The 27,888-nt window shown below is 49.9% G+C and overlaps 2 protein-coding genes across 6 annotated transcripts in view; both read right to left on the minus strand.

Annotated features, from left to right (window-relative positions):
- Positions 1-8,639, minus strand: part of nhsa (Nance-Horan syndrome a (congenital cataracts and dental anomalies)) — a 52,675-nt gene extending 44,036 nt beyond the window's left edge. For all 4 annotated transcript variants that reach the window (XM_028962234.1, XM_028962233.1, XM_028962231.1 and 1 more), the window contains exon 1: positions 8,224-8,639. In XM_028962234.1, the coding sequence (XP_028818067.1) occupies positions 8,224-8,488 (265 nt within the window). In that variant the 5' untranslated portion in view covers positions 8,489-8,639. The remainder of the gene's footprint in view (positions 1-8,223) is intronic.
- A 2,811-nt stretch (positions 8,640-11,450) lies between these two features.
- reps2 (RALBP1 associated Eps domain containing 2) lies at positions 11,451-27,884 on the minus strand. Of its 2 annotated transcripts, none has more exons than XM_028963092.1 (19): positions 27,549-27,884; positions 23,226-23,349; positions 22,804-22,958; positions 22,516-22,600; positions 21,031-21,119; positions 20,239-20,377; positions 19,912-19,975; positions 19,647-19,815; positions 19,448-19,489; positions 19,196-19,256; positions 18,845-18,913; positions 18,534-18,582; positions 18,325-18,461; positions 17,881-17,942; positions 17,699-17,788; positions 15,645-15,722; positions 13,710-13,831; positions 13,232-13,337; positions 11,451-12,103 (listed from the first exon to the last, which is right to left on the minus strand). In XM_028963092.1, the coding sequence occupies exons 1-19, from the start codon at positions 27,732-27,734 to the stop codon at positions 12,035-12,037; spliced, it is 1,896 nt and encodes a 631-aa protein (XP_028818925.1). In that variant the 5' UTR covers positions 27,735-27,884; the 3' UTR covers positions 11,451-12,034. The 2 variants fall into 2 exon arrangements, with proteins under 2 accessions (XP_028818925.1, XP_028818924.1); XM_028963091.1 differs by having other exon boundaries at positions 13,710-13,852.
- Positions 27,885-27,888: the final 4 nt, after the last annotated feature.

Raw genomic sequence — 27,888 nt, forward strand, 5'->3', positions numbered from 1 at the left:
TGTCCTGACTAGGCATGAGGTGACGCCAACAGAGAATTTCACAAGGTGCGATGTCCCTTCCTGGAGTATTTTACACACCTTCAGCCTCAGAATCCGACTATCAGTATCAGCCAGTAAAGTTCCAGAAACGATACTGTCGTCTTGTTCTTTTTAATGAACCAATCTGGCGTGAGGACGGGGTTATTATTATGTGGAAAGGTTGGTGGGTTTATTATTATTATCGTTCTTCGAATATGACTAAAGTGCCATTTGCCATTATAAAACTCTACTGCAATGTTCCCCGATCGTTGTACGTAACTCTTGCAGAATTGACCTTTTTGTATACTGTGTGCAGTATACTGGGCGCGCTGGCCTGGTTCAGGCCCTGGGTACGGGCGTGAGCGGCGTCTGAAATCACATCAGAGCTCCGCGCTCGCAGCAACGCGCCGTAATCCAGGGATTTACGGCCCGTCGGCATCACATCTCCTCATAGTTTGGCAACAAACAAACTGCCAAGAGGGGCTTTTAGGCAACCCGGCAATTACTGCTTTTATGACATAACACTTAACATGGTTTTACAAGCAGCGCGGACTGGCTCGATCGGCACTAGGGCCAGGATGTAAACTCAAGCTCTCCAACGCCACTTGCTATTTGGCATAAATGGGCGGGGTTGTGATGCATAGAGCGAACCTGGGTTTGTTGGCCTGGAACGTCATTGCGGCCGCCTCCAGGGATCTCTAAACGGCCTCCGGCAGCAGTGACGCGTAGACGGCCCGGGGAGAGCCTCCACGGCTGCGGTCTGGCCCCAGCGACGTGGAAGAAACGGCCCGGATGATGAGTTTTCAATGCGATCGTACAGTAGCGAGACGCGTAAAAGCCTCCAGCGCCTATTCATGGCCGAGCGTCCACCGCACCGCTTCCTCCAAACTAATTAGCGACAAAAGCCCTTAAGTGGTATGGATCAGACCAGCATACTTCCTCCCTCCGCGCTTGTTATGTAACCGGGCCGCAGCCCGGAGCGTACGTGCATGCCACTGGTCACGTGCTGTCCTGTCACCAGGACTGCGTCTAAACCAGCTCTAGATATGAAAGGTGGAAAATTGCGGCAGAGGTCAGCGCTCCTGCTCGGTGACACGGCCACTCGTTCCGGGTTCTTCCTTTGCGAGCAAATGCCTTTCTATTGAAGTTCAATGTTTGCAGAAGTTATTTAAACATCTATAATGCTAAAATGTTAGTTGCAAATCATTCTCACTTAAAAAAAAAAGCGGAATTATTGGAACGTTGACGTAGTAGCTACTTACTAGCTAGTTAATAGCATCCGCCTGTTAGTTTGTTAATTGGTTACCGGTCCTGTAATGGCCGCACGGCAGCCACGCCCACCCTCAAATTCAAATTCAAATTTTATTTGTCACATACATAGTCATACATGGTATGATGTGCAGTGAAATGCTTTTTGCGACTGCAACAGACCACAGTATTGCAAATGTTGCAAGTAAACAATGAACCAATATGCAAATATTGCAAACATAACCAAATATTACACTTTTACGTCTTTAACATAAAATATGTGTAACTGGTAGGGTGAAGGTGTGCAAATGAGTTAAAGACAATGTTTAAAGAAAAGACAAAACAGCCATAAAAAAAAAAAAGAGCAGTAAAGTAAAAAGCGCAGAGTGATTTTGTGCAAAGTGATTTTGTGCAAAAGAGTCCGGAGTGATTGGAGGTGAAGGTGAAAGTGCGATGCGTTCATGTGAAAGCACGGTGAACCCCGAGCTAGGAACAATTACTGCGGTCTTATTGGACGATAAGATCACTTCGCACCGTATGCCAGCAGAGCGGAGGTGAGGGGGGATCCCACATGACCCCCGTGTCTCCAGAGACGGAGCGGTCGGCGTTTTTACGAGCAGCCGGTCTCCTCATTTACATTTCCATTTACGGCATTTGGCAGACGCCCTTATCCAGAGCGACTTACAACGTGCTTAAGTTACCATCGATGAAGAGATCAATTCCTCCTTTCCAGCCCCGTCGGCGGGTGAAGCGCTGAGCGGCCGGAGAGCGTTAAAGACTAAGAGCGCAAACGGCGGGGTCCAGGCCGCAGGGCCAAATCCCGTTTTTTTTAAAGACTCCGGATGCTCGGAATACGGCACAGGCGCCATTATCAAGATGTTTGCTTATAACAGCCGACAGGTCGTTCATCTTCATACCCGCTCGTCGGGCGGAGCCGCTTTTGTTCAGCGGGCCGTGTGAGTGAAGTCTGAGCCCCTAAATGAATCAGGACCCAGCGGACCGGTGTGTGTGTGTGTGTGTGTGTGTGAGTCCTGACACACGCTTCATTTTGTCCCAGTGAAAAACAATCCCTCCCCCATTAAAGAGCGGGCCGTGAACAAAGAGTCCGCGGGCCGACCGGCACCGGAGCCTCCACGCCGTCCGGCCACAGGTGCGGGGAGGCGGAGTCTGCGGGGACAGTAAAGGTGACGAACGGGGGAGGGGTGGGGGGCATTCCTCAACTTTTCTCCTTTATCCTCCATTGCTTCACTTCACGCGACGCAGAATTATTCATTTTACTTCTATTTCATCCTCCCATGTACTTTTTCATTATGTCGCCGTTTGATGTTACGTGACAATTTCTTTGTATGGCGCTTATTCCGATATTCTGATCTTCAGAGGTGCTAGTAGCCTAGTGGGGTAACACACTCGCCTGTGAACCAGAAGACCCAGGTTCAAATCCCACTTACTACCATCATGTCCCTGAGCAAGACCCTTAACCCTGAGTGTCTCCAGGGGGGGACTGTCCCTGTAACTACTGATTGTAAGTCGCTCTGGATAAGGCCATCTGATAAATGCTGTAAGTGATAGAGATTTCCATCATAATTAATATTTTGTTCTCCCTGTTTTTCACCAGACGACCCTCCTCCGTGATGTAATAAGTATAGAATTTAAATCTGTCCGCTGGAATCCTTTATTTCCGCCCGAGCGGCGTGACCTCACAGGTTTGTTATGTTCCTGAACCTGGCGCCAGGCTGTAGACATGCTGCGACCGGTTAGGGATCCGTACGGAGGTTCATCCTACAGCGACGTGGGACGCCACTCGCTTTCCCAGGACTGTCCACGTCGGAAACTTGATCGGCCTGCAGCCCCCTAAATCCATCCGAGGACAACCCGGGACCGAAGTTCTGACAGTCCGCTCCTCTCTGTCTGTCTCCATGTCTTCATTAAGTCCTACAATGTGGTGGTACCGTACAGCACAGGACGGACTTCAGACGGGAGACTGCCAGGCCAGGGACATTAGAACTGGGCGAATGAGTGTGGGAATGAGTGAAAAGAGGTTTTATGGTCCTAATCCAGCCTGAACATTTTTATGGGGGTCGCCAGGGCACACGGGTCCCCGAGCAACTGGAACTAAAAAAGCCGCTCAGTCCCACGGACGGCTTCAGACTCACGGCAAAACCTCAAGTCTGGAATTACCAGGGCCTCCTTCCTCAAACTGGTCTTATGGTGCTTTTTACATTTACGGCATTTACCAGAAACCCTTATCCAGAGCGACTTACAATCAATAGTTACAGGGACAGTCCCCCCCCTGGAGACACTCGGGGTTAAGTGTCTTGCTCAGGGACACGATGGTAGTAAGTGGGGTTTGAACCTGGGTCTTCTGGTTCATAGGCGAGTGTGTTACCCACTAGGCTACTACCACCCTGGTGAACAGGCAAATAAAAGGTTCTGTTAACGCCTGATCGTTTTCCACGTGCTCTATTAGCCTCAGCACAGTCCCTGGTACAAGATCGCGATCCACAGAAAACCAGAACGCGGCTCCTCCTTCCTCTGAAGAGCAGGACCATGCGGGCAGGCCGGGGCTCTCAGGGGAACGTGGCCTTATGAAGTTATGAGGAGCGCAGCTTCTAATAACACCCTCTCTATTTAATATAGTAAATCAAAGCGCGTGGGGGGGGGGGGGCGGAGGCGGGGAAGATCCGACGGTGCCGGGTCGGTGAAGGAATGCCTTTGAAGGGCCCGTTTAAGAGCGCGGGGTGAAGCCATAACAATCTTCTTTTTTTTTTTTCCCCGGGAGCAAATTACAAAGGGGAGTTGCTCATAACAGGGCCGAGCGCGAAAATCGGGGTTTACGCTCGTGGCCTGTGATGGGGCGTCGTCCCCGGGGAAAAGACGAGGTGATACGTACCTGTGTGGCATGCAGACATACATCTGACAACACACACGAGAAAAAGATACTTTCAAATGTTCCTGAATCCCGAATTCCCAAATGTAGGGAATCTTCAGGTGGCCGAGACCCTCCTGCCATGAGGGGCTGCATTGTTTGCTCGGCCTTTTGTGTCTTTGTGATAGCGGGAGGCTTTAGAGGTCAGAGGTGAAAGGTCGAGGGGCCTGCAAACGTGTATTTTTATTTTTCATCCTTTCTTTTTATTATTTTTTGTTAAACGACAGAAGAAGTTATCCAATCTGCCCTGTGTGTGTTACACGCCTCCAGGCACAAGAGTTGACCTTTCACCTCCCCGGCCAAACAAACACGACCTCACCTCAACAGCAACAAACAGGTGTTCGGTTCTGCGCTCCGTGTGGGAACAGCGTTCCCTGCCGCGAGGTTCATCGCTCCACGGACGCCAGTGGGGAGGGTGATTATTTGGGATGGAGATGAAATTTTCCAAACGTTCCTGGGAATTCCCACAAGCACCTGATCTACCCAAAATATGTTTATTATAACAGTGAAAGGCTTGTGAGACACACACACACACACACACACACACACACACAAACGCATCCTAATTTATTAACTTGCTCCATGGAAGAGACACACACACACACACACACACACACACACAGAGTTGACGATGGGAGTGCTGTTCTGAAATGGGCGTGGCTTAAACAGAGTCCCGTTTACATTCACAGGCTTTCTGCAATTCCCAGGAACAAGAAGCCACCGCAGGAACTCCGCCTGTAATGATTCACACATGGGGCATAAATCATCCACACACACACACACACACACACACACTTCGACTTTCCTGTTATTAATACACTCCTCTCTCCCCCCGGGCCACTCGTTCTGGCGGCACATGCGAGGTTACGGTGGCCCGAGGTGCCAAAGTTCCCTGCGGTTTTCCTGCTCACCTCCTGCCCCCGAAGCGCCACTTGACCGAACGGTTCACTGCAAACCACTCCAGACGGAAGACGGGCGGAGCCTCCAGGGTCCACTGCCGGGGGGGGGTTGAGCATGAACAAGACCACAGCGGGCACTTTTTACATGAAGGCTTGCGATTCCACGCAACCTGCTTCGCCAGGGACGTTGGGAAGGGGGCGGCGGACACGACTTCGAAGCCGATGATTTGGAAGGAAGCGGCCCCGTAATCAGAAGGTTGCCGGTTCGAATCCCGATCCGCCAAGGTGCCACTGAGCAAAGCACCGTCCCCACACACTGCTCCCCGGGCACCTGTCATGGCTGCCCACTGCTCACTCAGGGTGATGGGTTAAATGCAGAGGACAAATTTCACTGTGCTGCTGTGTATCACAAGGGACAATATATATTTGCAATTTTTGTAATTTATATATTTATAATTTTTATACATTTATGCATTTGCAGTTTTTTTTTGCCAACTCAGCCCGACCCATCTTCCTCCGGCAGTCCGTCGGGGAGACGGAAGCGGCTGCGGCTGCGCAGCTGACCGCAGTCACGAGAGGCAGCGCAGGAATGCATGAGGTAAGCGGGCGACACCTGATTTTTTACCCCATCAGCCTGTGATCCCAACCTGTAATTAGCGGCGGCGCTCCGTCGGCCGCAGGCGGCCCGGGCCTGCAGGAGTACGCTGGGCCGCAGGAAGAGGGTCTCGCCTCCCCCGGCAACGGCACCGATGGGGCGCCCACCCGCTGAAACGGTGTCTCGGCAGCCCGAAAAGGAGACCATGGACCAGGTCACAGCCAATCAGGAGCCAGGTGGTCAGACATCAATTAACGGGGTTGGGAGCTCGACCAATCAGCAGAGTTCCCACCGGAGCTGCAGGAGAATTCCTGATCCCACGTATGAATTGTGGTGCTGAAGCTGGATCCTTCTTGTAGTCTTCTTATCAGACGTCTGGTGGACACGGTGCTTGTCGGTTTAGCATCTTCAACTCTTTACATTTACGGCATTAGTTACAGGGACAGTCCCCCCCTGGGGACACTCAGGGTTAAGTGTCTTGCTCAGGGACACGATGGTAGTAAGTGGGGTTTGAACCCGGGTCTTCTGGTTCATAGGCCTCATCTTGGATTTCCAACCCGCTCTCCCTCCCACCAACGTGCCAAGGCCTTCCCAGGAACATTCCGGGTGACTCCTCGTCCGCACCGTTCCCCACGCGAGCGCGTCTCAGACACGTCCCGGGTGCAGAGGTCACGGCGGACCCCGGAGAAGGCAGACGGACCAAACACGGTCAAAATCGTGGCGGATTACCGGAGTTCACGGTTCCTCGCGTGATCCGGAGGCTTAGCTGCGCTTCCCCCCCAGATCAGGTCGACTTCTGCTGCCCAAAGGAATGTGCGCATTAACCCCGATTTACGCACCGTCACGTCGCCGTGGTAACAGTAAACAGGGCGGGGCAGTAAACCGGTTCTTCTCTCCGCTGGAGAGCCGTAGCGGCTCGCATTCGCACAGATTCTCATTCAAATGAGGGGGGGGGTGTCACATAAAACAGGACAATTAACTGCAGTTATGGGTCGGGGGTCTTCTGCTGCGGATTATCACAACAATAAACACAAAAGTTCACATTTACAGTACCAAGGGGGGGTCTCGCATCACACATGGCATTCATGGCCAGCAGAGAAGCAACGTCAGCGAAGGAGCTTTTGTCTGGTCATTGTCACAAACGAAAGCTAAAACACAGAGTTCATTACAAAAGGGGAAGTGAGGTCAGAGGTCAGGCAACGTTTCCACCTTAAGACCGCCCAGTCCTGCACAGGACTACCGAAACCGGAAAAAAAAAACAGAAAAACAGCACAAGACAGTGAGGAAGACACGTCCCGGTGTAAGCGTGAAGACCAGTGGACAGTCCCAGTGCGCAAGAGGAGCAGAGTGAACAGTGATGCACTGGAAGGAAAACGGCGGAAACACGAGGAGAGATGCTGGTTCTCCGTCCCGTCCTGTCAGCAACAAACATCTCCCACAATCCCTTGGTTGGGCAGGGCAGGGTTCTGGTTACAATAAGCCCCGCCTCCACATCTCATAAACAATTTACAATACACCTGCTCTATACACCCCTCCCACCGCCACGTTGTACTGGTTAATGCCCCACCCACCAACACTTTAAACAAGTGCACGCCCCTCCCCCTACATCTTGTACTGGTTTATCGATACTATATACTGGTCCATACTGGCCACTCCCACTTTATACTGGTGCACGCCCCTCCCACTCACACTTTGTACAGGTTTATTCCCCTCCCACTGACACTTTATACTGGTGCACGCCCCTCCCACTCACACTTTATACAGGTTTATGCCCCTCCCATCAACACTTTATATTGGTTTATTCCCCTCCCACTGACACTTTATACTGGTTTATGCCACTCCCATCAACACTTTATACTGGTTTATTCCCATCCCACTCCCACTTTGTACTGGTGCACGCCCCTCCCACTCACACTTTATACTGGTTTATGCCACTCCCATCAACACTTTATACTGGTGCCTGCTCCTCCCACTCACACTTTATACAGGTTTATTCCCCTCCCACTGACACTTTATACTGGTTTATGCCACTCCCATCAACACTTTATACAGGTTTATGCCCCTCCTCTCAACAATTTATACTGGTTTATTCCCATCCCACTCACACTTTATACAGGTTTATTCCCCTCCCACTGACACTTTATACTGGTTTATTCCCCTCCCACTCACACTTTATACTGGTGCACGCCCCTCCCACTCACACTTTATACAGGTTTATGCCCCTCCCATCAACAATTTATACTGGTTTATTCCCATCCCACTCCCACTTTATACTGGTGCACGTCTCTCCAACTCACACTTTATACTGGTTTATGCCCCTCCCATCAACACTTTATACTGGTGCACGACCTTCCCATCACACTAAGTTTTGATTTATCCATTGAGTTCAGAGGTCATAAGGGGTTTTGGATCCTGTGGGACCAGTCCGGGTGCAGCCCACGTGAACTGGTCTCTCTCAGACAGCTGCAAAGTTGCCCTCCATCCCGCTGAACAGCGGGGTCAGCCCTGCCCCAGGGTGAATAACGCGGGGTACTCACGCACTGCCTCCTGCTTGGGGTCCAGCTCCGAGGTGCTCCGCTGGATCCCGCCGATCCTGGCGTGGAGCGCGCGCACCCGCTGGCCGGTGGAGACGATCTCGACCTCCAGCTCGTGGAACAGCGAGCAGGCGAGCCGGGCCAGGTCCGAGAGCTGGCGCAGGCTGCGGGACAGAGCCACGTTGCTGATGGAGCACAGGTCCTCGTCCTGCGGGACTGCGCGCCCGCACAGCCGCCGGGGCTCCACGATCCGTTTGGCGAAGGGCATTTTGTCATTAGGGCCCGCACCTCCCGCCAACGAGTCGACGCGGCGTCGCGCCCCCTTAGTCCCAGGTGGCCAGACCGGGGCGCGGGTCCTCCTCCATCCTCTCCGCAGTCCAGCCCCGCTGCTCTGGTCGGCGGCGGGCTGCGCCGCGGTGTTTTTCTGCGCTTTAAACGGGAGCGCCGGGCGCGCGCAAAACGCGGACCGGAGGCGCGGCGGCGCGGATCCGGATCCGGATCCGAAGTTTACAGTAAAGGCACTGTTCCCATGCTCGAAGTTATACCTGCAAATAAAATATATCAGGAACTTTACATATTTCGATCTGTTTATGTGCTCCTTCTGTAGATTAAGACATAAGTAAAATGCAAAATTATGTACATTTAATGATCTATTTATATCTATGTCGCTTTTTGAATTACTTTCATTATCCATGTACAGTGTCAATATAGTTAGCTAATTTTTCACTTTTTTCACCTTTTCACTTTACACATATTTTAGGTTTTATATTAAAGACATAAAAGTGAAATATTTGCATATTGGTTATCATTGTATAGTTGGAATATTTGCAATACTGTGGTCTGTAGCAGTCGGCAAAGCATTTCACTGCATATCATACCGTGTATGACTATGTATGTGACAAATAAAATTTTAATTTGAAATTGATTGTCTAGTGATTAATTTCAGTAGTTATAGTTTTATTATGCATTTCTGGGAACAGGAAACTTCCAGTCTCACATAAAACTGGGAGCCCCACAGGATTTAAACAGCCGCTTTTAAAGAGCTCTCCCATGCCATCCGTCTTTGTTTGTTGGCGTTGGAGGGCCCGGTGGCGACCTGTGCTGCTTCAGGAGAGCGTATTCCTATCGGACAGAGACAGAGGGAGGGACATGGGGCCTTTTTTTTTTCCCGGATTAAGCCCATGAATCTGAGAGATTCCTGCCGGGCCTCGTCACAGCAGCCAGAATGAGCTTCATTCACATTCGCTGACTGTCAGAGTTTCACTAAATCCTGGCTGACGAAAGCCAGAGCGGGAAGAGGTGACAGGCTAAGCCGTTCCTGTGGCCTGTTTGGTGTCCAGGACAGAGCAGCCAGCGCCAGAGAGCCACGTTGTGACAAAGGGGCCGGTCATGGAGCAGGACTTTATTTTACGTGCTACATAGACACATATGCATGTATTTTTAATACAAAAATGTGCCAGCTGTCACCCCAGCACTGCAAAACAACTAATCCAGCAATCACGTCAATTCGTTCCACTAGATTTAAATATTTACATAATATTTTCCAAATCCTCTGTCACGGTGTTATTAGCTCTGAAGTCACTACTGGCGAGATTAAAGTCACCCCCACTGATAGCATGGGAATGGTTATGGCACCTTTTTTCATTTTATTATCACAAACACTACTGCATTTTATGCTCACACACAGCTGTCACCTTGTAATTGAAACCGCCGTGCGGTCTGGGCTGGTATTTATAGACGCTTCGTATGTCGAGTGGTGGCATTTTAAAAACGGATGGGATTTCTGAGCAATTGTTGCATTTAATCGAGATCATAATTCATTTTGTGCGAGTTTGCAACCCCAGTTCATGAGAGCCAGTAAAGTGATGAGATGTTCCTCTTATTCTTCGCGATGAGGCCGGGGTTCGTGCGTTCTCACCTCCAGCTGGGGGAACATGGAGACTCGCTTTCTGCACCACAGATCAAAGTTTTCCTCCAGACATAGTTATAGAACATTAAAGAGCCTTGAGAGACTGTGGGACTGTGGCCGGGCCCGCTGGCTATTTCTGGGAGGCCCAATGCGACCTCTGACCCTCATTGGTTGGGTCTTTGTCAGAGATGTTCCCAGCTGCCCCAGCAGAATGGACGGGAGTGTCCCGGGAGTTTCGAATGGGCTGGTGGGGCGGCTCGTACAGGAATGTGTCCACGGGGGTCAAGCCACCATGAATTCCTGACCCTCTGATCTCTTTTACTTTCAGCTGTGGAGGAAAAACAAAGTCTGATCTGAAGATTCCACTCGTCCTCCCTCCCGCCCTCACTCTCACTCTGTCCACTTTCTGTGGGTCTTGGGGACGGTCAACCCGCCCACCTTGCAGGACCTGGACACAATGTAATTACTGAACAACGTGGTTCGCCAGCAGCCGCTCGTCTGACCCTGAACTACATTTACATTTACAGCATTTGCCAGACGCCCTTATCCAGAGCGACTTACAATCAGTTCTTACAGGGACACTCAGGGTTAAGTGTCTTGCTCAGGGACACAATGGTAGTAAGTGGGATTTGAACCTGGGTCTTCTGGTTCATAGGTGAGTGTGTTACCCCACTAGGCTACTACCACCCTCATGAAAAAGTGGAGTGATGTTCAGAGGTTTCGTTTCACGAGATGTTGTCACTCGCGGGACCTCCGACTGCCACAGGCCCGGCTTTCCACTTCATATTTGTTCTACCATCCAGCGTGGCCCCGGGTTCGTTGCTGCCTTTGGCATTTGGCCCCTGGCATCTGTGCAATGGCAGCAGTGCCACGGCACGTGACAGCAGGGACAATGGGGCGGCGGAACGCCCGCCGCGGTTATAATGGGAGCGAAACGTGAGTCCGTTTCAGTGCTGCGTAAGCGAATCCAGTCAGACCTCAGATCCCTCTCTGCTCGCAGGACGTTTGACGCGGAAACGCTCAGTTTATACAACCTGGCAACCCCGGTCACAGCTCATCCCAGCACTTTTTATAAAAAGTTCAGCCTTATCAGGGCTCTTAGTTTTGTTAACTCAAAATCTATAGAAACCGAATGAGAATTGCTGGTTTCTTCACCTGGGTCTTCTGGTTCATAGGCGAGTGTGTTACCCGCTAGGCTACTACCACCTACTGACAACAACTACTGATAATACTAGATATAACTAATTCAGTTGGAATTAATAGCAAAGCAATAAATTGCATTCTGTGTAAAGAAAACAAAAACAAACAAAAAAAACAGAACCACAGAGATTAATTTAGTCGTACTCGCTCCTGTTTATGCAGACACACGGTGAAGTGGAAAAAATAATACGAAAAAATAAGGCCAAAGGACAAGCTTGACCAACAGAGTTCTTCAGAAGTTAAAACAAGTGCATACAGACCTCATACATTAAAAGAAATGAATTTTGTGACACGTGACAAGAGCCACCAGCGCAGCAAACATGGAATGAAGTAACGGTGGGAAAGAGAGGAGTGGCGCCATCAAGTAGAAAGGAACAGAAGTGACATTGTGTGGAAGATGACGCATGTCGTGAGGCTGTAATAACATGGCGCAGGCATGAATAGCACCAAGTTTCTCTGGACACATGCAGATGAACACATGCATAGCTCCCAGCGCTGATCCAGGGTCAGTCTGACCCAGTCTCGACCCCAGCAAGCCCATCGACAGGCGGGTGTTCAGGGTTTCATTGTCCTTCCTTGGTTCTGTCACACGGTTCTGCGGGACCGAAGGGCGGAAGAACCTTCGTCGTCCAGGATCAGGGCGCCGCGCTGCGCCCCCTGGTGCAGTAAGATGGTCTCCATGGTGACGAGGTGTGTGAGATGCAGTCATGTGGAGGCCATCGGCCGAAGGATCTCCAGCTGAGCCTCCAGGGTTTTCCTCTCCTGGTGAACAGCCTGAGCGGGACGGAGAGAGAGGAAACAAAAATCAAATAAGGTCATGATGGACAGATGTTTCTGGAGAGATCTCCCATGTCCCACATATTTGTTTTTTTCGGAGTTGGAGAGCCCTGTGGTGACCTGTGATGACCTTTGACACCGCGCTCTGATCAGATACGTGTGTCCCAGTGACCTCTGATGGCTCTTCGCTCTTGATATTTCTGTTTGCTTTTGATGATCTGAGACGCTGCATCTCCAGCCGTCCTGATGATGGGCAAGTGTGAGCTGAAGCATGCTGGGAAATCAATGCCCTACAAGGGAGGCCTGGAGCCTTGCTGGGGCCAACAGGTTCTCTCATGTAGATGTGCGCACACTCACACACACACACACACACACACACACACTCAGACGCCCTGAAGATCAGCTGCTTAAAGAGATATTTCAGGAAGACGTGTGTCCGTTGAGAGACGAGGAATGTGTAATTAAAGACGAGAACGTTCCAGCAAGATATTCCAGAACTGTCGCGGGGTTCTAGGTCTCCATAGAACAGGAGCTATTAAAGGATCAACTTAAACGAGATTGAGGAGCGTGCTGCATATGGTGCGTGTGTGCAGGAATACGTGTACGTCACATTACTGAAAATAGCAGCACACACACTGTACAGTGTGGAATGTAGTGTGTGTGTGTGGCTTCAGAACCGGAAAATCTGCATGTGTTGCGCTGCATGGAGTATCTTTTGAGCTCACACAGACACATCATCATCTGGCGACAATTTTCCGTCGTGTCCAGCGAGCTCAACCATACGTAATACCACACACACACACACACACACACACACACACACACACTACTACAGAGACAGACGGGAGACGCACACAGGCAGGCTGACAGCCAGACATTAGGAGAACATGTCCGACACACATTAATACTTTACTGGAACATGAATGTTTATGGGACAACAGAGACGTCTTCAGATGCACATAGCGACAGGGAAAAAGAAAAAACGGTTCTACGAGACAGACAGCAGCTCAGACAGACAGGCAGGTAGATAGACAGGAAGATGCATAGACAGACAGAAAGACAGGCAGGTAGATAGACAGGCAGACAGACAGGGAGGCAGACAGACAGGCGGGCAGATGCTCAGACCTTGAACTGCTGCTGCAGTTCGCTGTTGAGGCGCGTCAGCACCGCTTTGCTCTCCCTGTTCTTCCTGATGGCCGTCTGGATATCGCGCTTCTGCCTGGGAGGCAGCCTGGAACAGAGAGGAACCGCACGCGTGTCACAATCACACATTTAAACACATTCTTCATTAGATTTATGGTGAACGCATGAGGAATGGGACAGAGTGCGTTTAAACACTGACTGATGTCTCTCTGCATAAGTACATCAGTCGGCCATATGCGAGCCGCCCAGTTGCGTGGACGTTTCTGCAGGCCACGTCGTGCCAGATCACATTACGCCACACGACTGGGGGGGTCAGAGGTCAACCATATGCTGAAAAACTCTAAGAGACCATCCATCTGGACACTGTTTAAAACACTCCATCAGCATCCACCCGTGTCTGACATCTGCTCTGGTGGGGGAGCCGAGGGACGTTTTCTGCCCGTCCAGTGCGTCTCCTTACCTCGGTGCAGGTTTGGACATGGAGCCTCCAGGACTGTAAGTGACGCTGAAGGGGGGTGTGGCGTCTAGGCTCTGGCTGTCCGGACAGTACTTCCTGCGTATGGGTTTCTGAGGGGTGTGTCCCTGAGTGCACAGTGAAGGATCCTGGGAATTTTGCGAACAACAAAGATCCTGTATACTGACAAACATCCAAAATGGCCATCAAGCAAAATAAACGTATAGTGCTTTGGGATTATGGGGACACACCCAGATCTATGAGAGAGGGTTGTGGGGTGTTGAGAGGGGACAGTGCTGTACAGTCGTGGCCAAAAGTTTTCACAACATTTGCTGCTTCTGTGTTTTTAGATCTTTTTGCCAGTTAAAAAGTGAAGTGATTGTCACGTGATACACAGCAACACAGCACATGGTGCACACAGTGAAATTTGTCCTCTGCATTTAACCAATCACCCTTGGTGAGCAGTGGGCAGCCAGCGCCCGGGGAGCAGTGTGTGGGGACGGTGCTTTTGCTCAGTGGCACCTCAGTGATTACGGAGCCGCTTCCATAACCGCTAGACCACCACTTCCCGTAGTTGTTTATTGTGGTGTATTGGAGTAAAATTACAAGCATTTTATAAGTTTCAAAGGCTTTTATTGACAATCACATCACGTTTATGCGCAGAATAAATATTTGCAGTGTTGGCTGTTTTTTGCGCTGACATGCTGTCAGTCAACTTCTGGGCCAAATCCTGACTGATGGAACCCATCCCTTCAAGTTCTCAATCGGATAAAGGTCCGGGGAGTTTCCTGGCCATGCACCCCAATTTTTTTTTTTTGTTCCATGATCCACTTAGTTCTCACTTTGGCCTTATGGCACGGTGCTCCATCATGCTGGAAAAGGCATCGTTCTTCACCAAACTGTTCTTGGACGGTTGGGAGAAGTTGCTGTCGGAGGATCTTTTTTCATGGCTGTGTTCTTACTTCTTAGTAAAAATTGTGAGTGAGCCCACTCCCTTGGATGAGAAGCAGCCCCACACATGAAGGGTCTCAGGATGGTCTCCTTTTTCCAGATGCCCCAAACAATCAGAAAAGGGGCTTCATCAGAATTACTTTACCCCAGTCCACAGCAGGCTAATACCTGTACAACTTGCAGAATGACGTTTTTCTTGGAGAGAAGCGGCTTCTTTGCTGCCCTACTTGACACCAGGCCATCCTCCAGAAGTCCCCATCTCACTGTGCATGTAGATGCTCTCACACCTGCCTGCTGCTGTTCCTGACCAAGCTCTGCACTGGTGGCGCCCCAATCCTGCAGCTGAATCATCTTTAGGAGACGGTCCTGGTGCTTGCTGGACTTTCTTGGTCTCCCTGAATCCTTCTTCACAACACTTGAACTTCTCTCCTTGAAGTTTTTGATGATCTGATAAATGGTTGATTGAGGATCTTAGTAGCAGCAATTTTCTTGCCTGTGAAGAACTTTTTATGCATCACAATGAAGACAATGCAGGTAACCATGGTTAACAGAGGAAGAACAATGATTTCGAGCATCACCCTCCTTTTAAGGCCTCCAGTCTGCTATTCTAACTCAACCAGCATGACAGAATCATCTCCAGCCTTGTGCTCCTCAACACTCTCACTTGTGTTAACAAGAAGATCACTGAAATGATCTCTCCAGGTCCTTTTGTGGCAGAGCTGAAATGCGGTGGAAATAGTCTTTTTGGGATTAAGTTCATTTTCATGGCAAACAGGGACTTTGCAATTCATCTGATCGCTCTTCATAACATTCTGGAGTTTTTGCAAATCAACATAATAAAAATGGAAGCAGAAGGCTTTGAAAAAACATGATTTGTGTCATTCTCAAAACTTTTGGCCACGACTGTAGGATTACGGGGGATGGGGGCTGAGTGACCAGTACGACACCCTGCAGATGATGAAGCTCCCAATGGGGGATGGTCTACTTTACCATTTTGGGGGTCTCAGCATCCTCTGTGCTAAGGGATGGCTTGTGGTGGGGGGTCTGGTTTCCAGAATGCACCTCCTCCTGCAAAATAAAAAAAAAAAACCCACACCAGGAATGAGAAATTCCAGCAGATGGTCATCTGAGGTCAGTGGTGTCCTAGAAGGTAAGGAAGCAGACTTGGAAGTCCCGAACCACCGAGGTGCAACTGAGGAAGGTACCATCACCACACACTGCTCCCCGGGCGCCTGTCATGGCCGCCCCGCTGCTCGTGGGTTAAATGCAAAGTCCTCAAACACTGGAGAACAGCAGATCTTTGGTAAAGAGGAGGTGATTAATTGTCACGTGACACCACATTACAGCACGTGACAATTAATCACTTCCACTTTACCAAAGATATGCTGTTCTCCAGCGTTTGTGGACCGGATTTCAGGCTGAAATGTAACGCAGGAGTGAGCCCTTCACCCGAACTGGCGGCGCTAGATCACCGGTCTGAGAGGGAGAGTGATGGATGGATGCTGTTGTCCCCCAATCTCCTGCCTCGTGTCGGGCAATAACTCAGGCTGCAACGACCGGGCGGCCGCCCCTGGAACTTCAGGCCGCATTTACCGACACGTGGCCTTAAATATTTCATGTGGACCTTGACAGGAATCCCAGAAACGATGGCTAAAACAGGCCTGCCGTCGCGCGATTAACTTTTCCCAGGAATCATGATCGCGCAGAAAGTGGACAGACACGCCCATAAACAGTTCCTCCACTGGAAGTCGCGGAGAGGTCACGGTAACCACAGCTATGCTGGGTCTGAGTCGGGACCAAGAGAAACCTGTCCAACCCCAAGTTCTTCCAGGGTTTGGGAAAAGGGAGTCGGTAGAGCTCCGTACCTCAGAGGGTTTTTAGGTAGAACCCCACCCTGCTCTGACGCAATGTTTGGGTTGCGGTATCATACACAATCTGGCAACCTGGGCAAACATAGAAAAATATACAGATTCACGACAAACTCTCACTTTAGAGACACTGGACGGGAAATATCCTTAAAAAGAGGATATTAAGTCAGTATGCTGTTTTGGGCCAAGATCATCAAATTTCCTGACTTTTCACACTGGTGTCCTGTGCTTTGGAGGCGTGGCCTTCCTGGAAGACACCAATCCACACATCTACAGACCCTTCACCGTCTGAAGATCTGGACCGACTTTGACTGCAAGAGCCCCATCTAGTGGTTGATTCCTCGCATGGACTCAGACTGCAGGAGAAGGTCATGGTTCACTGTTAAAGGCTCTGAAACGGTCTGGTTCTTCTCGCAATGCAGACCTCCTGAAGCTCCGGGTGATGACAGGTTTTCTGAGGAGGTCGGAGAGGGGACCCCATTTGGGGGAAAACCTTTCAGATGCATTTTGGAGGAATTTTCTGCTCTGATACGGACCACTGGGAGAGGAGGAACGCGCTGGTTCATGAGGGAGCACTGTTTTACTGTACGACTGGGGAGGGTAGCAATGAGAATAAAATAAAATAAAATCTGAAAATGTGATGATAGGCGCACTAAATACCGGCAAATCTGAGCAGAACTCGAGGTGACATGACTTCTGAGGGGTTGCAGGTCAATCCTTCATTAGTCTGTAGTTCATTAATAAATTTTGCGCATTTCTCCACACACACATACACACACACACACACACACACACACACACACACACAGATATATCTTCACAATGAGTTGTGAGAGAGAAGAAGGTCATAAAAGCGACACGCCAGGCTGAGACCATGAAGTGATGTACGGAGTCAGGTGACAGTAAAGACATGCTGTTAAATCTTTAAAAATCTATAAAACAGGCAGGACGTAATAAACATGGCAGGATGTCAGATACTGTTCAGAAAAAAACGTGTGTTGAGATCGGAGAGGTTTGAACAGAGAGGGGTGTCTTCTGGACCGTATTCTTTGCATGAATTTCTGCATTGGTGTTAATTCCAGTGAAACAAACGATCTTAATTTGATTGGTTTCTGATGTTTGAGCTGCTTGGGAACGGTGGATGGGTGGAGGCATCTGGCCAACTGGGACTCTCACCTCCTGTCTGAACCTGCTGAAGTCGGCAAAGTTGGGCTGCTGCGCGGCCTTCTGGGAGCTCCGGTCCGCAGCAGGGAGGAAGTGCGGCACCTAAGAGGCGTTCAAACCAGAATGTTTATCGAACAAGATGCGTGTCCAGCAGCCAGAACACCGACCCTGGACCGGCGGTGAGGATGTGGTACCTGTGTGGCCGGGGGTCTCGGGGGCAGCGCTGGTGGAAGGGGCAGCCAGGTACTCTTTACGCCTGAAACAGAGGTCAACATAAAGTCGTCAAGTGTGTTGACTGTGAGACTTGTACCTGTAGATGGTCCAAGTTCAGCAGATTTTCCCACCGTAAGCTGATAGAGAACTGAAAACTGTGATTTGCTTTGGGCTGAAGAAAATTAGATCAATAAGGTCAGTATGTGGAAAAGAAGCCTGTTGATATAATACTACTAAAAAAATCAGGAACCTGTTCTGAAGGCGTCACTCAACATTACAGTTGGACGACAGAACCTTAGTAAGAACCTGAAGCACCCCTGTGTTCTCTGTTGGTTCCTGTGTTCATCATTGTTCTGCTTGTGATGCTGTGTAGAGGTGCGGATGCTCAGCAGATGCTCAGCAGATGCTGCAGATGGAACACCCACCCTGGCTGCTCTGCTGGAAGAGCTTGTTCAGGTCCAGGGACGACGCCCTGGAGTGGGACTTCTGAGGCCTGGGCGGCGGCGTGGGCGGCTCCTCTGCCTTTTTCATCGCATCGTCAATGGACGTGCTGGAATAGGACCTGTGGGCACAAAACTCGATCAGAATGCCGCCGCTACTTAATCTTTTAAAGAAACAGTTTTGTTTTCATTACCTGGGTCTCGTTTTGGATTTCACGTTTGGATCCACCTCATCTGGAGGATCTGGAAACGGGAAGAAACGTGCAAATTTGCCAGTTTATGTCTCCATTCTTTGCCACATTTTTTGAATTGTACATGAGAAAAAATGAAATTCAGTCACATCATGGAGAACAAGATTGTTTGCCAGTAATGTTTCAAAATCACATAGAGGAGAGCAAATTAAAAATGTTCTCATCCAGACTCCACTTCCAGCATCCAGTATATGAGACAGGTTCTCAGAACCTGAGAAGTAACCGGAGACACGAATCACGACCGGCCAACTCACCTGGCTTCAGCGCGGAGGTGCTGACTGGGGGGACGTCTTCGTGTCCAGACGCTGGGACTCTCTTGGGGTCTGAGAAAACGAAGGAGCATTTAAAATCTCCATTACCCGACAAAGACAGATGAACACAGAAACAATAACCAATTCCACTAAAATGGTAAACAAAAAAAAAAAAAAATCATTTACGCAAATTTGACATTTCTCAGGAGGAGCGTGTTCTACATGTTCTACAGTGTAGAATAAGCAGCAATAAAATGTTCCCAGACGTATAAACACATGGAATATTTTTATTCCGGTCAGGAATCCTGTAAATGACAACGCGGCGGAGACGGGGATCTGTGGACGCTAACTCACCGTGACACGCCTCACGGGCCTCGTCTATCAGATCCGCCTGGAAGTCCACCAGTTTCTTTTCCTGGGAGCAGAAACGTCCAATAAAATCCTTGACATTTCAACATTTATGGATTATGGGTTATGAGCCCTGGACTGGTAGGTAGGGGCGTATTAAAATTGTATAATTCACAGGTAGTGGTTTTAACAAGGATTTATTTTGGACCCGGACTGTGGTGTAAGGGACGTTGTGGACGTTCTCACAGTGGACCTCACCTGCTGAGATGATTCTTCAAAAACAATCAGCGGCTGAGCGATCTGCAGGAAGGAGATAATGGAAAAAAAAAACAAAAAAAACGTTGTTTTAGATCTTTCTACAGCTCGAGGATTATATTCTTCAACTTTATTCAACTGTCCTGGACGTGTTTTTCATTTTTATAATTGGGGAAGTCATGTAATGGGAGGGAGGGAAAACCTCTGGCATCTCAGTGGTGACCTCCCCATGTTTGGTAAGAGCAGGTCTCAGGGTCAGTGGGAGGGTCTCAGGAAGGGGGTACCCGTTCTTCCGGGCCACAATCAGGTGGAATGCCGTGCAGAATTCTGGGAATGTGAGGGCTCCATCCTGGTCCATGTCACTCAGCTCCCTGGCAGGGAGCCGACATTCCATCAGAACAAGAGAACAAAAAAAATCCAACGTCTAGTGACTCAGGTTCTCACACAAACACACGTTTGACACCCACCATATGTGTGAAAGTTCATGTATTGGGAGTTTTGACTTGGTGAGAAAGTTTTTTGCAACAGTCCCTGGAACACAAAAAAAAAAAAAATCATTAATCCATAAAAATAATAATTCATATTAGTACAGTACATAACTCCAAGTGTTCCAGATGTGAGAATCTACCAACGTAAATGGTCATGAAAATAAAGAAAACACCTTGAATGAGAAGGTGTGTCCAGACTTTTGGCCTGTACTGTGTGTGTGTGTGTGTGTGTGTGTGTGTGTGTGTGTGATATATATATAAATATATATATATATATATATTGAGAGAGAGGAAAGGGGTTCTTACCCAGGATTAGCGCCCCCAGGTCAGGCTGCAGGCTCCTGAACTGGTGGGTGTAGTACTCCAGCTGTTCCTCCGTGATCCTCCAGGGATCGTCAGTGTAATCGTCCATGCCCCGCTCCTCTGGCCCATCCAGCACCTGAACCTGCCGAGGCCCACAAGATTATTAATTCTGTCCGAGGAAAAGAGCAGATCAACGGTTTGGGTTTGGGATTTTAGTAGCCTTAAGTGCCAGAACAGCACAAAGTCCCATTTTCAATCCCCACTTATTACCATTGTGTCCCTGAGTAAGACATTTAACCCTGAGTGTCTCCATGGGTACTGTCTCTGTAACTACTGATTGTAAGGCACTCTGGATAAAGACATCTGAAAAAATGCCCAAAATGTTTTCATAACCACTGGTGTTCATTGAGAATTTTCATTTTTTTAAATGAATCTGAGTTTTGGTGGTGTTCGAGTCCCACCATGTGCAAAAAAAAAATTAGGTTTACTACCTCACATGCTGCTATGTTATGGTCATCATATAATTTCATAGCATATCATATACCACACAAGCTCATTGCTGCTACTTGTCTGCCTGGTTTGTCTCCACTTGCACTATTTTATATGCACAATGTCCGCAATGTCCCTGGTCATGTTTTTTTGTTGTATGTCTTTTTGCACACGGTGAATCGCTGAAGCCAAAAAAGTGGACTTTGACTTGACATTGTAAAGAATTTCATGATCTTATTTATTTACATGTGAACAGTACCGGATCTGGTACCAGGTGTGTGGGGTTGAGACGTGGTTCGTGGTTACCTGGTTAACCGTCGTCTGCTCCTGAGGAGCTCTGGGCCCATAGTGGGGGGTTGAAGCATCTGGTCGGGTGTGCTGCGTACTCTCGTATCCTGAAGACGGAGGAACGGAGAACGCTGTGAAAAACCACGTCACGTGTCCCCTGTCCACAGACGGCACACGGACTTTATTCTCTGCCCAATCAAGCTTTTGCTTTGTTGGTACTTTGCACACCACCAACCAACCAAATCATGTAGAAGATTCCGCCTTCTACCCCCTGATCTATACATTTGAAAGTCATTACACGTATATCTCTACTCAGTCATTCGACAGCTACATCGGTAGCGGGCGTGGTCCTGAGAAGTCATTTCTCTCTCCTCCTGCAGGTGGCGCGCTGATTCACACTGTGGCCGTTTGATAGTAGGCGCCGATTAACGTCTCTGGCGTGGTTTGGTGGCTCGGAACTGGCACGTGGCAACCTTGACACCATGCCTGGCGGATGCACCGCACACTTGTCTACTATGGTGGGGCTCTCCAGCTCTCCGCCACCGCCCGCCGCAGAAACAGCTCGTGGGCCTTCAAAACGGCACCGTCAGAGTCTCTAAAGGCTGATCGACCTGTAACTACCTCATTTGTAAGGATTTTGCAGCATTGTGAGTGATTAGCAGTATTTTAAAGATAAATCCTTATTTTGGAATTCTGTCTGCGTTCAGTAATGAGATGTAAACAAATGTTCATATTATATTAGTCAATGATGAAATAAATAGCGATTGTGACGACTTCGCAAGATTACAGCTTGCTATAACATTTAAAACTGTAACAGCAGGTTGCACTCATGCGGGGCACTGTGGGGCAGTGGTGGCCTGGCCTGGCCGAATCCCGAGCCGCCAAGGGGCCACTGGGGTCCCCTTGATGATGGCACCGTCACCACGCGCTGCCCCCCGGCGCCTGTCATGGCTGCCCACTGCTCACCAAGGGTGACGGTTAAATACAGAGGACAAATTTCACTGTGTGCAGTGCTGTGACTCCCTGTGCTACAGTCGTTTTAAAACACGAAATATGCCATTAATCATTTTCACCGCCATACAGATGATATGCAGTTACTAATATTTTATAAAGAATATATGTCTTCCGGTCCATGCTACATGACAGCGTGGAGGTGGGGCTGAGCGCTCAGCCCCCCGCCCTCCTCCTCTTCCCTGTCACGTATTCCGGACACTCGGAAGTGGCAAAGTGGTCACCGCGCCGCTGGAGGGGATTCCCCACAATTCCGGCTGCTTAGTTACCTCCGAGGTTGAAGAGGAGGGACCAGATACCCACACGGCACGTTTTGCTGGTGTGGAATTATTTCTGACTCCAAGAAGATGAACATTAATGACAAGTTAAAAAGTTCAGATTTTGAAGTGTTGTCTCTGTGACCCCGCCCCCCTCGCGCCGCGCCGCTGGGTTATCTGATGGATTACAGGGTTGTGGCCATGGCCCTGCTGAGAGACTTGACAGGCGCCTTACCCCCAAACGCCTCGGTGCCGTTCCTCTGCCCGCCGTACATGTGGCTGCGGTGGGTCGGCGGCGACCGCGGCGGCGACCAGGACTCCTGTCATCCAATCACACCAAACCAGAGCTGAAGATTCATATATTCACATTTTAATAATGAAGGGAAAAAAAACAAAAAAAACATTTTCTCCATGGAATAACCCAAAAATGCCGGACAATGGTTGTGGACAAATCCATGACCTCTGACTGAACTCGAGTTCCATTTGTTTTGTCGTTTCCGTGTTCCACTGGACCGGTTCTCACCTGCTTCTCGGCACCGCTGCCGTCTGGCGGTCTGAAGGCGGGCCGGAGAGGGGCGGAGTTCGTCGGGAGCCCCGGCGCGTCGCCGGGCTGCACGGGGTTCGAGAAGCGAGGGTCGCCGTCGCTGCTCAAGCCGGCAAACGCTGGCAGAGGGACGTCTGCAGGGCAGAGAGGAGCGTAGGACAGTCACGAGGCCACCGCAGAACACACCCGTGGCCCTGGATTTACGACCTCCGACCTCCGAACAGACAATAATTCTTTATCAAAGGTGTAAAAAAAAGAAACGGTGCTTCTCAGGTCACGACCTCTGGCCCACATCAGAAGCTCGTCTTGAGCTCCTTATCATCTGCATGGCCACCAAGGAAGAGCTGCATGCTGGGATTGTTACTATATACTATATTCTGTCCAGCGGAGCTCGAACTCACCGGCCGCGATGCTCTCCAGGCGCACGGGCAGGCCGGCCTGCGCCGCCGCCAGCAGCTTCAGCGCCATGAAGAACTGGGCGGCGCTGAAGTAGCCCAGGCGCTTGGCACCACACACGTCGGTGATCTGGAGGGAAAAGGGGGAAATTATTCCCAAAAGTGCCAATCTGAGAGTTTGGTTTTGCAATTAGAATGAAGACTGAAAGTGGCCTGGATCTTCAATCAGTCTATTTTACGGCTATCGATCCATTTTAAAAAAATTGTGACGCAAGAATTTCTCCAGAACGGGAACATTTCTGGCCTTGCGTCCACATGGACCCAGAATTTTCTTAAACGGGATGCCAGAGTGAATTTCTCTCTTCCGCGCATCCATGCGGATGACAAAGCAGTTTTTTTTTTTTTTTTTTTACATATTAGCACTACTCCAACCTGACCTTTAACCCCAAACGCATCGTATGTACAGCGACTGCGGATAACAGGTTCGTGTTAGTGCTGCAGCAGCTACAGAGAAATCCTTTTTTCGGTTGCCCAACGGTTAGGGTTGGGCCGGAAAATGCATGCATTTAAACACGTGCCAACCAGTCAAATCCATTTTAGAAATGTTCCCGAACGCGTTGGCCAATCGCAAGCAAGACACCATAATTAGTTGTAGGGCTGAACAACGGAAAAAAAAAAAAAGATTTACATTTACGGCATTTACCAGATAAACTTACAATCAGTAGTTACAGGGACAGTCCCCCCCCCAGAGACACTCAGAGTTAAGTGTCCTGCTCAGGGACACAATGGAAGTAAGTGGGGTTTGAACCTGGGTCTTCTGGTTCATAGGCGAGTGTGTTACCCACTAGGCTACTAACACCACTTAATCGACAATTGCAATTCAATTCATGATTATTCGCTATTTATGTGCATTAAAAACTGCAGCATAACCAGATGTTAAACGTGATATACAGGTACACTGAGCTGCAACTAGCATTCCATGAGTTGAGAGCGAACACCCTTGCTTGGGTTCAAGTGGGCGTGGCTTTCACACGGGACACATCTGATTGGTGAGCACGACTGTCTGTCGCACAACGTGGCTCGACTCGATCGGGCAACAGCAGTTTTCAGACCGAAAGCTGCACTTTGGTGGGAAATTCGTTATTTTCTACGGCTTGCGTGGCGTTTCGCCCACACCGCGGTCAAAGTTTAAGATTGTTGACCTTTGACTGCTGCTGACCGTGACAAGCTGATCTTATCAGTCACTGAGTGTCCAGAGATCTACAACGTCTCTGGACAGTCACCCCGGACACCCCTGAAGTGCAAACCTCTTTTACTCTGCGGTCAAATACTTATTTTCCCCACTGTACCTACCTATAATTAATAGAACCGTACAAAATGTATAATTTCTTTAACATGAAATCACGCACTTTACGTTCCAGCACTGTCCCTCGGCCTGGATTTAATCAGACTACACTGATACTGAAGCTAAATCCGGATTCTTAATCTTTTCCCAGCTGAACCCCCCCCCTCTGAAATGTGGAGGGGTCAGGTGACCCTCATTGATCCAGTCCGTTTGGGCGGGGCCTGTTCTGCTTGGCTCTCTTGTGTGCTGACAAGGAATTTCCAACAAAAACTGCAGAGCGATGGAAAAAAAAAAAAAAAAAAAAAAAAAAGTATAATCTGGGGCGGAGCCTCCCAACTGGCTTCCTCTGATTAAATCAAACGAGTGGCCCGAAAGATGAAAGGTGGTTGGGTTCAAATCTGGGGGAGGGGCTACAAGGCCCGTATACAGAACTGCTTCAGCTTGACCCACAGTCTCCTTTACGAAAAGAATGGAAGTTTTATGATTGTTTTCATCACCATCATCATCCAGACACCAGCTCTGCCTCCAACCATCTGCTGCAGGGGGCTTATGGGACGGTGGAGGTCAGAGGGCGTGTAATGTGACACTTGACATTTCCTAGCTGCACCGGTGAAAAAGAACATCAAGTGAAGGTCGATGTCACTGCCACATCAGACTGTTATGTGGGGCAGTGGTGGCCTAGTGGTTAAGGAAGCGGCCCCGTAATCAGAAGGTCGCTGGTTCGAATCCCGATCTGCTAAGGTACCACTGAGGTTGCCACTGAGTAAAGCACCGTCCCCACACACTGCTCCCCGGGCACCTGTCATGGCTGCCCACTGCTCACTTGGGGTGATGGGTTAAATGCAGAGGACAAATTACACTGTGTGCACTGTGTGCTGTGCTGCTGTGTATCACGTGTGACAATCACTTCACTTTAACTTTAACTGCTCAGGTCCAAGTTCAGGAAACGCCTCTGCGGGGATCGTCGGGCCGGACCCGCGACGTCACGATGCCGGATTCGGAAGTCTGGTCGGACGGGTTAGTCCACCTCCGCGCCGAGCACCGGTACGGGTTCGCACAATGATGGAATGTTCCCACACAAAGAGCCACTGTTCACCAGCAGAGCTCCAGCGGCCTGGCTTTTATGGGGGAAAATCCGCAGTTTATACTGTACACACACACACACACACACACACACACACACACACACACACAGTCTACATATGTGACCTGTGACCTTCTACACTTCAATTCACAACTCGATGGCTTCCTCTAAAATGGACATCATCGTCTTTTTTTGGACTCAACCTGCCTCCAGTTGTCCCCTCCGGTTTAATAAATAACAATAAAAACAGTGAGAATTTCAATAATTCCACTTCCTAATGAGCGGGAACAGGACCAGGAGGGTTTCTACATGCGCCGCCCCGGGCGCGGCGCGGGCGCGGTCTGGAAACTGGTTTACGGAGTCACGCGTCAGGTGAGTGTTGTTCTACAGAGAAGGACAGGAGGTTCCTCCTGGACCACGGTGGAACACATCTTTTACCATCTGGTGCCCACCACAGGCAGTGGTGGCCTAGCGGTTAAGGAAGCGGCCCCGTAATCAGAAGGTTGCCGGTTCGAATCCCGATCCGCCAAGGTGCCACTGAGCAAAGCACCGTCCCCACACACTGCTCCCCGGGCGCCTGTCATGTCTGCCCACTGCTCACCAAGGGTGATGGGTTAAATGCAGAGGACAAATTTGACTGTATGCACCGTGTGCTGTGCTGCTGTGTACCACATGTGACAATCACTTCACTTTATTTTACTTTAACCCGTGCGGCCCCATGGCGTGCCAATCTTCCTGACGCCGCAGACACACACAGAGGCCCCGCCCACGGCCAGGCAGGGGTCAGTGCCCACTGCGCCCATCGGCCGCCATGGAAAGACTTCACTTCCTGCTCCCACTGTGCGCCAGGGGTGCGGGTCCATCCGGAACCAGACGGAACCCAGAACACAAACAAACAGAGAAGCGATCGGAGCTCCCGTTATCGCCGCTTCCTGCCATCTGTGAAATTCGCACGCCGGGGGACGACAGCCAGGGACGTTTCCTAAAGCCCGAGCCACGACGCAGGAAACCGCGACGTCACAGGCCATTTCATGCGGAAAAGCGGTTTACGTTTCACGCGTTCCTTTCCTCGCTCAGGAAAATATATCAAAAACATTTTATCAACATTTTATCTCTCAACGTGAAGACAACATGTGACTTAACAAACTAGGGCTGAAAAATAATACGCTTCTCAACAGGCGGTTTTGGACAGTTTTTGCATCATCCTATGTAGCCATTTTACAAAATACAAATAGAAATAAAGAAAAATAATAAATAAAAAAAATAAAAAAAAACACTCAACAATTTCACGCGAACCCTGGTGGCCCCTGCATGATGGGTTCTGAGACCCTGACCAATCACATGTCAACGGAACCCAATGGAGGCCTCATGAGCAGATCTTCACATCCCAGCCCCGAATCTACACCAGGTTCTGACCCAGTCCAGATATCGGACCTACGATTTTTCTAATACCAGAACCTTCTGGTGAAGGACCAGTTTACATCCAACCCCCCAATCTCCACCAGATTCTGACCCAGTCCAGATATCGGACCTGAGGTTTTTATCTAATACCAGAACCTGCTGGTGAAGAACCACTTCAGATCCCAGCCCTGAATCTCCACCAGGTTCTGACCCAGTCCAGATATCGGCCCTATGATTTTTCTAATACCAGAACCTTCTGGTGAAGGACCAGTTTACATCCCAACCCCCAAATATTCACCAGGTTCTGACCCAGTCCAGATACCGGACCGGAGTTTTTTTTTACAATACCAGAACCTGCTGGTGAAGAACCACTTCACCTTCTAGCTCCACCAGGTTCTCAAATCATCTAGAAGAACATTGCGAGCTGCGCGACTCGGATCCGGAGCCGAACGTGCTTCTGGACGCAGCGGCCTCCTGGGCGTGAGAAGCCGGCGCTCACCTGGTGCAGGGTCTCCGGGGGCAGCTGGGCTGCTCGGAACAGATCCGCCACCCTGCTGGCCGCCAGTCTGCCGGAGCTGTCAGGCTGGCAGAAGGTGAGCAGCCCGGAGTAGCGCCGCTGCTCGCCGTCGCTCAGGGGGATGAAGGTCCCCGCGGCCGCAGCGCCCGGTCCCGGTCCCGGTTCCATTCCCGACCCCGGTTCATCCAACAGCAGCAGCGGCGCGAACGAGCAGAGGCCGCCCGGAACCCGGCCGCATGCTGATCCCGCGGGTTGACGGGGAGAGGCAGGTCCTCTGCCGCAGATCACTCCCACACGGACGGAGCCGTAGTGGATCGCGATC

The sequence above is a fragment of the Denticeps clupeoides genome, chromosome 19 (assembly GCF_900700375.1).
Source record: "Denticeps clupeoides chromosome 19, fDenClu1.1, whole genome shotgun sequence".
NCBI classification, from domain to species: Eukaryota; Metazoa; Chordata; class Actinopteri; order Clupeiformes; family Denticipitidae; genus Denticeps; species Denticeps clupeoides.

Bases quoted from the DNA above. Each gene is read 5' to 3' on its own strand.
- reps2 (XM_028963091.1), bottom strand. From the start codon at position 27,734: ATGGAACCGGGACCGGGACCGGGCGCTGCGGCCGCGGGGACCTTCATC. The intron at 22,959-23,225 runs GTGAGTTCGAGC...TCTGCCCTGCAG, and splicing joins CCTGGAGAGCATCGCGGCCG to ACGTCCCTCTGCCAGCGTTT. The intron at 12,104-13,231 runs GTCTGAGCATCT...CGTCCCGCTCAG, and splicing joins AACTGCAGCAGCAGTTCAAG to GCTGTTCACCAGGAGAGGAA.